The 13,431-nt window shown below is 40.9% G+C and overlaps 1 protein-coding gene across 1 annotated transcript; it reads right to left on the reverse strand.

The window, feature by feature from the left end:
* Positions 1-3,331: 3,331 nt before the first annotated feature.
* Positions 3,332-8,591, reverse strand: LOC141116845 (ribosome quality control complex subunit NEMF-like). Its single transcript, XM_073609316.1, has 3 exons — positions 8,439-8,591; positions 8,167-8,235; positions 3,332-5,601 (listed from the first exon to the last, which is right to left on the reverse strand). Exons 1-3 carry the CDS (start codon positions 8,495-8,497, stop codon positions 5,493-5,495), a joined length of 237 nt encoding a protein of 78 aa, XP_073465417.1. The 5' UTR covers positions 8,498-8,591; the 3' UTR covers positions 3,332-5,492.
* Positions 8,592-13,431: the final 4,840 nt, after the last annotated feature.

Genomic DNA, 13,431 nt, shown 5'->3' on the forward strand with positions numbered 1-13,431 from the left:
AATGAGCTCTTAGGCTTCATCCCCAGGGGCGTACCTATCCGCACATCTGTGCTTACATCTATTCATAGCAATTCGGATACAGTGGCTGCATGGATATAGCCCCAGGTTCCAGCTTGACAGCCGTGCAAGGGGCAGGTGCATGTCCCCAAATGTTTTTTCAGCCATTGGGGCTGATTTATTAAAACTGGAGAGTGCAAAATCTGGTGCAGCTCTGCATAGAAACCAGTCAGCTTCCAGGTTTTTCTTTTTTTTTTTTTTTGGTCAAAGCTTAAAGCGGAGCTCCACTGAAAAGGGGAAGCTCCTCTTGTCTGCCTACCCCCCTCCCCCTTCCGGTGCCATATTTGGAACCTTGTGTGCCTGTGTGTGTGGAGGGGGGTATCTGGCTTTGACACGGCAAACTGAGCCGAAAGTTCGGCCCTCATCGCAGCCGGCCCATTGAGAAAGCACAGCGCGATCCATGCGAAAACCAGCCGTAAACCCGTAAGACTTCACTGCCGTTTCCCTTACCCAAGATGGCGGCTTGGGTGATGACACAGCGGCATCCCTGGACAGGCAAGTGCCCTAATAGTAAAAGTCAGCAGCTACAGTATTTGTAGCTGCTGACTTATATTTTTTTGGTGGGGGGCTGGAACTCCTCTTTAAAGTGGTTGTAAACCCTAGGACCAAAAAAAAAAAAATCCTGCAAGACAAAGGCATAATGAGCTAGTATGCATAGCATACTAGCTCATTATGAATTACTTAATAATATAGAAAAAGTGCTGCGCAAATAAAAGTCCTTAAATAAACATATAAAAAATGTAGTGGCAGGATAAGAGGACAGGAACCACCAGTGACAATATACAGGCTGAGATAGATATCTGGATGGTGACTAATATCCCTCCACCGGGCTTGGATGGCCCCTCACCTCAGATATTCGACCTGAAACAGGTCACACCGCTTGTATAATTGGATGGATCAATCTGTATAATTGGTAATTACTCCTTCACATCCCAGCACTCGGTACAGTGGCAGATGATGCAGTTAGTCGATTCAAGGGTGTGAAGCGTAGGTGCCTCCTCTACGGGGGAGAGAAAATTCCTGTTGTGCGTTGTCGCGGAGCAGAAGTTCTGGAGTTGAGGCTGTAGGAGAGAGCTCTAAATGCCTGTTGCTAGGTGGTCCATCGTAGTCTGCCTCTTCCTTTGCCTGGACTGGTGACATCACTTCCCCCTCAGCACAGGAAGACTCCTACGCTTCACACCCTTGAATCGACTAACTGCATCATCTGCCACTGTACCGAGTGCTGGGATGTGAAGGAGTAATTACCAATTATACAGATCGATCCATCCAATTATACAAGCGGTGTGACCTGTTTCAGGTCGAATATCTGAGGTGAGGGGCCATCCAAGCCCGGTGGAGGGATATTAGTCACCATCCAGATATCTATCTCAGCCTGTATATTGTCACTGGTGGTTCCTGTCCTCTTATCCTGCCACTACATCTTTTATATGTTTATTTAAGGACTTTTATTTGCGCAGCACTTTTTCTATATTATTATGCTTTTGAGGTATTTTTTGAATTGACCTTAGTGCCTGCTTGCATTTACCTTGCTATGTCCATATATTAGTCAGCGCTGAATTTAATTATACTGTTTTTACATTATGAATTACTTACCTGAGATCAAAGCCACTTCCCCTTCACATCGCTCCCGGAGTTAATTTCAGGTATTGCGGGCTCCGTAGCTGTGATGACGTCACTCCCGCCAGTAATGGCACACTCACTGAAGCAATGGTACGTACCTGCTATTGCATCAGTTTGCTTTAATGCGCATGTGCCGATGACGTCAACACATGCAAATACAGGGGATATCTCCTGAACCGTGCAGGTTTAGTAGTCATCCTGGGTAGCTACAGGTAAGCCTTATTATAGGCTTGCCTGTAGCAAAAATTGTGTTGTAAGGGTTTACAACCACTTTAATTGAACAAGCTGAAGTTAGAAGCTGATTGGCTACCATGCACAGGATTTTGCAGTCTCCAGTTTTAGTAAATCAACCCCAGTGTGTCACAATAGACATAAACAGGACTGCAAGCATGCAGATGAATGAACCACCTGTGCATCCCATGCCCAAGGGGTGAATGGATAGGCATGGCCGTGTGAATGGTGAATGGTGAATGAGTGATGGTTGACTTTCTACAACCTTCTTCCATCTCCCGACTGAATCTCTGGAGCTCAGCCACAGTGATCTTTGGGTTCTTCTTTACCTCTCTCACCAAGGCTGTTCTCCCCCTATAGCTCAGTTTGGCCAAATGGCCAGCTCGAGGAAGGGTTTTGGTCGTCCCAAACGTCTTCCATTTAGGAACCTTAGGTGCATCAGAAATTTTTTTGTAACCTTGGCCAGATCTGTGCCTTGCCACAATTCTGTCTCTGAGCTCTTCAGGCAGTTCCTTTGACCTCATGATTCTCATTTGCTCTGACATGTGCTGTGAGCTGTAAGGTCTTATATAGACAGGTGTGTGGCTTTCCTAATCTAGTCCAATCAGTATAATCAAACACAGCTGCACTCAAATGAAGGTGTAGAACATTCTCAAGGATGATCAGAAGAAATGGACAGCACCTGAGTAGCTATATATGAGTGTCACAGCAAAGGGTCTGAATACTTAGGACCATGTGATATTTCAGTTTTTCTTTTTTAATAAATCTGCAAAAATGTCAACAATTCTGTGTTTTTCTGTCAATATGGGGTGCTGTGTGTACATTAATGAGGAAAAAAAGGAACTTACCGTAAATGATTTTAGCAAATGGCTGCAATATAACAAAGAGTGAAACATTTACAGGGGTCTGAACACTTTCCATCACCACTGTAGAACAGGGTAGACCAGCACTCCTGGACTCAAGCCGCAGGCTCCCATATAGCTGGGGAATATAGATGCACACCACCACACCAAGCAACAGTGATTGCTTGAAATGAGACACTAGAACCTGAAACCTACATGACGTCAAAGTCCTGCCATCTAGTGTCATTATTGCTAATTGCAAGTGCTTCATTAATACAATAGGCGTTACCAAAGATTCAGTTACCAGATTATGGTGAGGGAGGGGTAGAGGGGTGTCACAGGAAGGTACATGAGCTTCTTTTAAACCAAAAGCAGTGGCATGTTATTCATAGTTACATTGGTCGAACCTGAAAAGGTGCAAACACGCTTGGAAAAAATGCTCAAAACCGCCCCATCCCATGTTTTTATTCCTTTTGAGGATTTGTGAAGATTCAACAAGCCTCATCTTTATTTTGACATTTATTTGACAACTATTTATACATCACCCTACTGCACTGAAACACTGGATATATACATTTGGAACGGTTATAAAAAGATTTATTAGTATTATTATTGCATTCAATGTTAGTATTATTATTGTATTCAATATTGCATTCATTCAACAATGGCACTGATTTTATATTATATGATTATAAGATTGACACATTAAGTGATTGGATATAGACCATTAGTGCAGCATATTTGTTTAATATTATTTCTTTTGCACATTTATATTGGGAGTGTGTTACTTGCTGCCCGCTCTAGATAGTACATTTAAACCCTAGTTGCTCGCAAGACTTCTACTTGATTTGACACTATCACTTCATATCCTCTGTATGCTGGGTGTATATCTCAGTACATGGCTCAGTACACAGCTCTTACTGTTCCTATTCTATATGCTGAGAGTCAGGGACATAAGTAGGAATTTGAAAGATCCGTTTAAGCTCCTGGACGCCCTAAGGAGTGCAACAATGCAATGTGCATGGCACGTCGCAATAAATGGTGGGTGTGGTCAAATTGTGCTAACAGTGGGAGGGGCTTAAAGGGGTATGGTTAAACCCTTCATGACCAAGGTCAAAACAAGCCTTAAAGTGGAACAAAAGTTCCACTGCCACAAACAGAGAGCAGCCAGGCTCTTTATTGCAGAAGAGACATGCAATGTACATGTGCAGCTCAGCTTACAACACTGGCCTGGTCTCTGTGTGCTGCAATGGCTGATTCCTGTGCATGAGCACTAGTGATATCACGCCACGCTGTTCCATGAAGAAGACTGAAGACCGGCACACAGCTGAAGATGCTGGTACTATTGAGGGGCGGTACCGCTAAAACAAAAGTAAGTTTAGTTCTGTTTTAAAGTGATTATAAAGTCTGGAAATCTTTTATCTTAATGCATTCCCTGCATTAAGCTAAAAAAATGTCCCAGTGTTTGAATCACCCAATCACCCCATTTTATACTTACCTATGACCTCTGTCAATCCAGTGATGTGCCCGTCTGCAGCGGCTCCCTCTGCTGCCAATCAAATCCTGTGAGGAGAGAGCAGGCAGCGGGGCTGAGCCATGTTGTATGTGTCAAAAGACGCACACAGCCTGGCTCAGGATCAAGCCTGCAGGTGCGCACCCGTCGCAAGCCGTTTGCTAGTGGGTACACAAAAAAGAGGAGGAGCCAAGAGGGACAGCTGGGGACCCCAGAAGAGGCTCAAAAAGCAGGTAAGTGTAAAATGTTTGTTATTTTAATTAAAAAAAAAAATACTTTTACAAACACTTTATTAACACCCAAACCCAATTTTGCAATTTTTGTTAGTAAAACTGACCCACCAAAAAAACCTACAAAACAAATTCTAATCCTGACAATTGCGCCGACACCACATATATGTACGTGTTTTGTTCTTTGTATCTGTAGCAGGGATTAGAAACAACTGTATGCTTTTTTTTTTTTTTTTTTTTTTGCCCTACCTAAACAAACTGACACTAACTCTCCCACTGACACTAAATATAATATAGTCCAAATTAAAGTTGCGCTATAATATAAGTTCCTACCTAAGACACATACTGTAGTTACATAGTTAATCTGGTTGAAAAAAAGACACAAGTCCATCTAGTTCAACTAACATAGAAAAAAAACACACACACACTAACCCTGACACTGCTACTAACTAATACAAATACTGACACTTACAAAACCAGATCCTGATCTAGTTAAAGTGGTTCTAAAGGCAGAAAGCTGTTTACCTTAATCTATTCTCTGCATTAAGGTAAAAAAACTTTCTGCATTTAGCTTCCCCCACAAGCCCCTCCTTTTACTTACCTGAGCCTGATCTAGTGATGTACACAAGACTCTCTTGGCTGTCTGTCTCCTCACTGGCTCAGAGACAGCAACGTGAGCCATTGGCTCCCCCTGCTGTCAATCACAGCTAGTGAGAAGGGAGCATGGGTCTTATGGACACAGTATCTTGCCGAATAAGTTCCTTCGGTGGATAAGTTCCCCCCCCTGTACTGCGCAGGCTCAGCGCCTGCGTAGTACGAACTAATAACAGCCGCCGGAGATAGCCGAAGCTCAAGATCGACAATCAGCTGTACACGGCGCCTGCGCTCTGGGTCCAGGTTCCTTCCCTACCATCCAAGTGGACCCAGAGGGGGAATCTAAAAGAGCCGAGCGAAGCGAGGCATGTCTAATGTTTTGAGTGAGACTGTAATTGATTTTCTTTAAACCTTCATTGCAAACCCAGATGGCATCATATTCTTGGGCCATTCAAACTCCGTGGTGTGAATTCTGATCCCGGATTCCACCAGAACTACGGCTTTAGAGTCTGGCCTGTCAATCAAAAGTAAAACAGCCAATTAGGACTGCGACAAAGAAAAACAATTGTTGGAGAGCAAGTTAAATATACAATGACACATGGCAAAATAATTGTATATGTAGTTCTGTAATGTTATATTCACACGGGTTACAGAAAAGGTGCCATGTACAATGGGGGAGATTTACTAAAACTGGAGCACTCAGAATGTGGAGCGGCTGTAATTGGTAGCCAACCAGCTTCTAACTTCAGCTCGTTCAATGAAGCTTTGACAATAAAACCTGGAGGCGGATTGGTTTCTATGTAGAGCTGCACCAGATTTTACACTTTCCAGTTGTAGTAAATCTCCCCCATACTGTCAGCGCCTAGCAAACACCCAGTCCAAGAAGGTGTATGGAGACAAATTGGCTTAATACACATTCCTGCTTTTATCGGACATTGCATTATGCCAGATAAAATGTTGAGTTCTACGTTGGGAGCAACAGCATCTTAATTCTACAGGCGATCAAACCAAACTCAGATCGGAGGCTTTGGAGGCCATAGGAGAGATATGGGGTCTGAAAGACCCCAGATCTTACCATAAAGAGGACCTGTCAAGGCTCATGCGGTCACAAGGGATGTTGTTCATCCCTTGTGATAGCAATAAAGTTAATCCAAAAAAAATTTAAACCTCCTGTGTAACTCTGAATTGGTAACCTGTCGAGGCTTTTAAAGTGTCTCCTATGAAAATTTTTAGGTAATATAGTTTAGCGCTGTTCCACGGGCATACACAATTTTAAAGCATGGCATGTTAGGTGTCTATTTACTCGACGGAACATTTTTTTTATTTTTTACCAAACAACTGAGTATTAGACTGTATTTCTATGTACTAAAACTCAGTGTATTTTTTTCCTAAAAAGTTTGATAATTGATAATCCACTATGCAAATATCTTGTGACATAAAAAATTGCAACACCCACCATTTTTAATCTCCAAGGTCTCCGATTATAAAATATATAATATTTGGGGGTTCCAAGTAATTTAACAGGAAAAAAAAAAAACTAATTGTTCCGTGTATGAGAGAGATGTCAGAATTGGCCCAGAATGGAAGGCATTTGTTACCCCAACATTTCATAATCCTGATATGTGGCTGCTGTACCATGTACTTGTATGAGAAAGTCTCCTGTTCTCTTTGTTTTGCTTCCTTTATGTGAAATCCCTGGTGTGCCTGCCAGTCCCTCTGCTTTCCTATTAAAAACTGACCACACTAAGCAGGAGAGCACACATGGTCAGTTCTCTAGCTATGATGGGAACTCAGCCTGCTCTCCTCCAATGATCAGACCTCTCCTGACAACCCCCCCTGCACAGCTATTCACTGGGAAGATCAGTGTACTGCTGCTTCTCCTCCCCCAGCTCTTATGCAGCTGAGAACAGAGGGAATGAGATCATTTATAAAAAAGGGAACAGAGATATTTATAATTTTATATTTATATATATATATATATATATATATATATATACACATAAATGTTTTGCTTACCATCTCTATCTTAATCGCTTGCCAACCAGCGCATGCTGATGTACATCGGCAGAATGGCACTGGGGGCAAAAGGGCGTTCAGGTATGTCCCCTTTAAGAAGCGGTGTTGCGCGCTCCTGACAGCGGGTCCATCGGGTGCCCGCGATCGTGTCACGGAGAGGTAGAACAGGGAGATATAAACAAAGCATTTCCCCGTTCTGCCTTGTGACAGGGCAGTGATCACAGCTCTCTGTCATCGGAAACAGTGATCACTGTCCTGTGTGTTAAAGCCCCTCCCCCCTAAAGTTAGAATCACGCCCTAGGACACACTTAACCCCTTCACTGCCAGTGTCATTTACACAGTAATCAGTGCATTTTTATAGCAATGATCGCTGTATAGATGACAATGGTCCCAAAATAGTGTCAAAAGTGTCCGATAATGTTGCATTCATGATAAAAATCGCAGATTGCCGCCATTACTAATTAAAAAAAAAATAATAAAAATGCCATAAATCTATCCCCTGTTTTGTAGACGCTATAAATTTTGCGCAAACCAATCAATATACACTTATTGCGATTTTTTTTACCAAAAATACGTAGAAGAATACATATCGGTCTAAACTGAGGAAAAAAAAATTTTTTTATATATTTTTGGGGATATTTATTATAGCAAAAAGTAAAAAAATATTGCTTTTTTTTTCAAAATTATCGCTCTTTTTTTTTTTTGCTTATAGCGCAAAAAATAAAAACCGCAGAGGTGATCAAATACCACCAAAAGAAAGCTCTATTTGTGGGGAAAAAATGACGTCAATTTTGTTTGGGTACAACGTCGCACGACCGCGCAATTGTCAGTTAAAGAGACGCAGTGCCGAATTGCAAAAAGTGCTCTGGTCAGGAAGGGGGTAAAATTTCTGGGGCTGAAGCGGTTAAAAACCCCTTTTATACTACACCAGGTCTCTTCCTTGTTATGAATGGTTCCTGGGCCCCAGGGCCCCTGTGAATGGGGCCCCGCTTTCTTGTACCGCCAGTCACCGTTACACACAGACATCCTAGACCCCAATCCCAGGAAATCCGTCTCCTCTTACTTTTGCAGGCGGATGAGGTAAGTCTTGTTATCCACATCGTAGACATTGTACACGCGCATGCCCAGCAGACTGAGGGATGAAGAGAGACAACACACAGGATTATTGATCAGTTATAAGACCTCATTCATAATAATGATCAGCACTGCACACCTGCAGCTCAGGCAGGGTAAGCTGGGACTTGTAGCCCCCCAACAGCTGGAGAGGAAGCTTCCCCACTCCCATGGCTGATGTTCCATCCCCCCTGCAGCTCACACAGCCCTCCTTGTAGTCACCTGTCCTGCAGCTCTGAGATGACAGCCCGGATATCTATGGTATTGAATCTGTTCTTCATTCTGCCAGCTCCCACTTGTGCACTCACTCCAGCCGGCCATACACTTCCTGCATCACATGGCACGGTGAGCAACACGGATCAATTCGGTAAGAGCGTTCAGAACACGGTGCGACATCTAGTGGCGGTACATGGAACAGCGTGCAGGCTTTAGATGCATTATTTACTTTTCTCCAGCAGAGGTCAGTGCTGCGCCCAGAGAATTCCGTACTAATATAAAATATACAGTATAAGAAATTCCTTTAGGCTTTATAATTACCCCTAAATTAACCACTTCAATGCTGGGCACTTTCGCCAAGGACAATTTTCAGCTTTCAGTGCTGTCGCACTTTGAATGACAATTGCGCGGTCATGCAACACTGTACCCAAACTAAAGTTTTATCATTTTCTTCCCACAAATGGAGTTTTCTTTTGGTGGTATTTGATCACCTCTGGGGTTTTTATTTTTTGCTAAACAAACTAAAAAAGACCAAAGTTTTTGAAAAAATTGCGTTTTTCTTAGTTTCTGTCATAAAATTTTGTTTTCTCCTTCAGTGACGAGCACTCATGAGGCGGCACTGATCAGGCGACACCGATGGGCACTGATGAGTTGGCACTGATGGGCACTAATGAGAAGGCACTGATATGTAGAAATGATCGGCACTGATGAGCCGACACTGATGGGCACTGAAGAGGCGGCACTGATGGGCACTGAAGAGGCGGCACTGATGGGCACTGATATGTAGAATTGATGGGCACTGATAGGTGGCACAGATATGCAGCACTGGAAGGCACCAATAGGCGGCACTGATATGCAGCACTGATGGGCACTGACAGGCGGCACTGATGGGCACTGACAGGCGGCACTGATGGGCACTGACCAGCGGTCAAAAAAAAAAGGTGTATAAAAAATAAAAATAATGAATAAAATAATATAAAAAAATAAAAAAGGATACATTTATGAATAAATTTAAAGAATAAAGATATTAAAAAAAGGTGTATAAAAATAATAAATAACAATAATAATTATAATAGTTAATAACTATAAAAATAACTCTAAATAAGGGTGTATAAAAATTAAAAAAAAATAATGAGGATAATTAATAAATATAAAAATAACTACAAATCAGGGTGTAATAAATGCATATTAAAAATAACAAAGGGTGTATAAAGATTAAAAAAAATAAAAAACGGTGTATAAAAATAAAAATGGGTGTGTGATGACATTAATAATGAATAAATATAAATAGATTGTGAATGGAAAAAAAAAGTTAAACAAATATAAACAAATAAAAGTAATATAAAATAAATAAATAAATGAGAGTATAAATATACATTAAAAAATAATAAAGATAATGAATAAAAATTTATAACAATAAAGATAATGAATACAAATTTATATAAAAAAATTAAAAAAGGATACATTTATGAATAAATTTAAAGAATAAAGATAAAAAAGGTGTATAAAAATAATAAATAATAATGATAAATATAATACTTAATAACTATAAAAATAACTCTAAATAAGGGTGTATAAAAATAAAGAAAAAATGATGAGGATAATAATTAATAAATATAAAAATAACTACAAATCAGGGTGTATAGAAATAATAAATCCATATGAAAAATAAAAAGGGTGACGAAAAAGAAAAAAATATATAATAATGAGTAAATCTAAAAATAAATAACGGTGTATACAAATAAAAATGGGTGTGTGATGACATTAATAATGAATAAATATAAATAAAATATTGTGAATGGAAAAAAAAGGGTGTATAAAAATAATAAATAATAATGATAAATATAATACTTAATAACTATAAAAATAACTGTGAATAAGGGTGTATAAAAATAAAGAAAAATAATGAGGATAATAATGAATAAATATAAAAATTACTATGAATCAGGGTGTATAAAAATAATAAATGCATATGAAAAATAAGAAAGGGTGTAGAAAAAGAAAAAAAAATATATAATAATGGGTAAATCTAAAAATAAATAATGGTGTATAAAAATTGGTGCTTGATTAAATTAATAATGAATAAATATAAAGGGGTATACAAAAAAAAATTAAAACTATAAATACCATAAATAAAATTAATAATGAAAAAAAATGAGGAAAAGAGAGACTGTGTTTCACTGTATTATCCAGGCTGCTCTACACCGGCTATTCACAGGCGCTATCCCACTACTGATCAGCACGGGGGTTTTGACCTGCTCCGTTTCCGACCTGGGCCGGTTCACCCCTCCTTAGTGCAACCTGGTGGCTCTGGGCTCCCCTGGGGTCACCATATTGATACCGAACTTAGCGTGGACACCCGATCGACATAGCACAGAGTAGACCAGAACTCCTGGACTCAAGCAATCCGACAGCCTCAGCCTCCCAAGCAGCTGGGATTACAGACACACGCCACCGCGCCCGGCGAGAAGATTGCAGTGCTCTCTTTATCTAGAAGCTGGATTCTCAGCGACGTCATCAGCTCAGCACTGCCATCTATAGGCAGCATTGGGAATCACACCCGCACGCTGCTGGGTTGAAGGGGCGCGCTCTGCTCTACCACACCTGCGCACAAGCTGTAGCTATCTAAATCGGCTGGTACAGAACAGAAGCAGCAACTGAGCCGCTAATAGGGGTCAAGTAGGCGCAATCTGGGCGCCCATTTAGGTAAAGTAGGCATAATCCAGGTGCAAATAGGGGACAACCCAGGCGCTAGTAAATGTAGGTGACAAAATATTCAATTAATGTGGTGCTCAATCAAATTAAAATATAAATGGTGTAAAAAACTGATGATTAAGTGATGCTCAAAAAAGTATAATAAATATCGCTCAAAAAGATTAATATAATAGAAATGTAAAACAACCACGTGAATGGAGGTTCTATAGGGAAAATCCTATGCGGTGTTAGGACGGGAGATCCCTAGGAGAGTCATCTGCACTTGGTTAATTGTGCTGTTATCGATCAGCCATAAGGTAAGAGGCTGGGGGGATTACATCTCTGCTGCACTTGGGAGTTGTTGCTGGCACCAACTTTTCTTGAAATTTCCACCATTTTTTGGGATTGTCACAATTTTGATTGTATCATTTATGGGACCTTTTTTACCAAGGGCACATTTCTTCGCTGATCTAAGCACCTTTTTGATACCATTGGACTTAATTATTTTTTATTGCACTTGTGTGGATTTTTATCTGTCATTATTTATATATATTTATTCTATATTATTATTGCACATATCACATAGTTGCACTATCGTTACTTATTTTAGAGTGCCATATTTATTGCTTTTTTATTATATTCTATTTGCACAGTGGTTTTATGAATTCATTAGTTACACTTAATATGGAGTTTCGTTTGTTTTTTTTAGTCACTTTTTGGATTATTATTATTGGAAGAAAAGTTTTCATGAGTGGTTTAGAAAAGGGGAACCTACACCCAATTTTTGATGTAGCAATGGTTCACTATGACCTTTGATACACATTATGATGGAAGATTAATTATTATTGACACAATACTATTTGGATTTTCCCTATAGAATCTCCATTCACGTGGTTGTTTTACATTTCTATTATATTAATCTTTTTGAGCGATATTTATTATACTTTTTTGAGCGTCACTTAATCATCAGTTTTTTACACCATTTATATTTTAATTTGATTGAGCGCCACATTCATTCAATATTTTGTCAGATATTTTTTTGGTGTGGGAACACCCTTATGGCGGCGGCTTTATCATTTATCCTGACTTTTATCTTAAACAATTGCCCCCCCCCGTTTTATTTGTATTATTTTTCTGAGTTCGTGGTTTGCGCATTAGTACTCGCCATTACTAGTAAATGTAGGTGCAAATCAGGCGCATCAGGGGGGATAGTGGCAAATCAGGATCTAATAGGTGCTAAGATATATATAAAATCATTCCCATTGGTCCAAAAGACCCGGGGTGGGCGGATATAGTCGGGTGCAAGTCCAATTACATCCGCCCACTTATAGGGATGTATTCCTGCCAGCATTGATCTGTGTAATTACATGGAAAGAGGCCTGAAAATATCCAGTTTAGTGTGCAGATTGGTCTACGTGTTCTGCCAGTGGGGATTGGAGGGGGGCGCTGCTATGTGTTGTTACAAACCAAGGCACTGTTGACATGTAGTGCCCATTCACCCTAGAATGCAGTTCGGGCAACCTGTATTCCATGCACCTTCCCCACACCACATTCAAAGTGCACTGGAATTGTGATTTGCAGAATTAAAGTGGAACTATAGGTAATTTTTTTTTTGGGATAGAGCAAAAGAGGGTTATAACCCCTGTCAAATTTTTTTTTTTTCACCATTTGTGTCCCAATGCAGGGAGACTTCGTTTCACTTCCTGTCCCATAGCCAAAACAGGAAGTGAGAGGAAATACATGAAAATGAAGGGAATCCGTTGGGGACCCCCGGGTCATAAGAACTAATTTCCCCCTCTATTACTTCTCAGGGGACAATCTAAAATGTGGGATCTTCTTTATTTTCGCTTTCAATGATAATGGTAAACAGGACAAACAGAGGGAGAATCTCCATAATGGGGGCAGAGACAGCAATCAAAATTGACAGGTGTTCTCAACGCTGTATCCTGGCCTAGGCCGACAAGGCCCAGGCCTAGGGCAGCACTTTGCAGGGGGGCAGCACCAGTGGCGTAGCGTGGGGGGTGCAGGGGGTGCCGTGGCCCCGGGCGCGACATTTAGGGGGGCGCAATTTCGTGCCACCTCCTAATTTTAATCTTCTGTGACCCCCGCGCTCCGGCCACCATGTTAATTGTTTGGCGCCCTGTGATTGGGCGTATGGGGGTCATGTGCGGCGTGGGGCTGGCCTATCCGCGATCACAGTTACTCGTGGAGTCCCGCCTCCACACATGACTCCCATACGCCCAATCACAGTGCGACGGGAAACAATTAACATGGCGGCCGGAGCGCGGGGGAGACAAGCACTGGA

Source organism: Aquarana catesbeiana, linkage group LG13 (genome assembly GCF_042186555.1).
Source record: "Aquarana catesbeiana isolate 2022-GZ linkage group LG13, ASM4218655v1, whole genome shotgun sequence".
Lineage (NCBI taxonomy): Eukaryota > Metazoa > Chordata > Amphibia > Anura > Ranidae > Aquarana > Aquarana catesbeiana.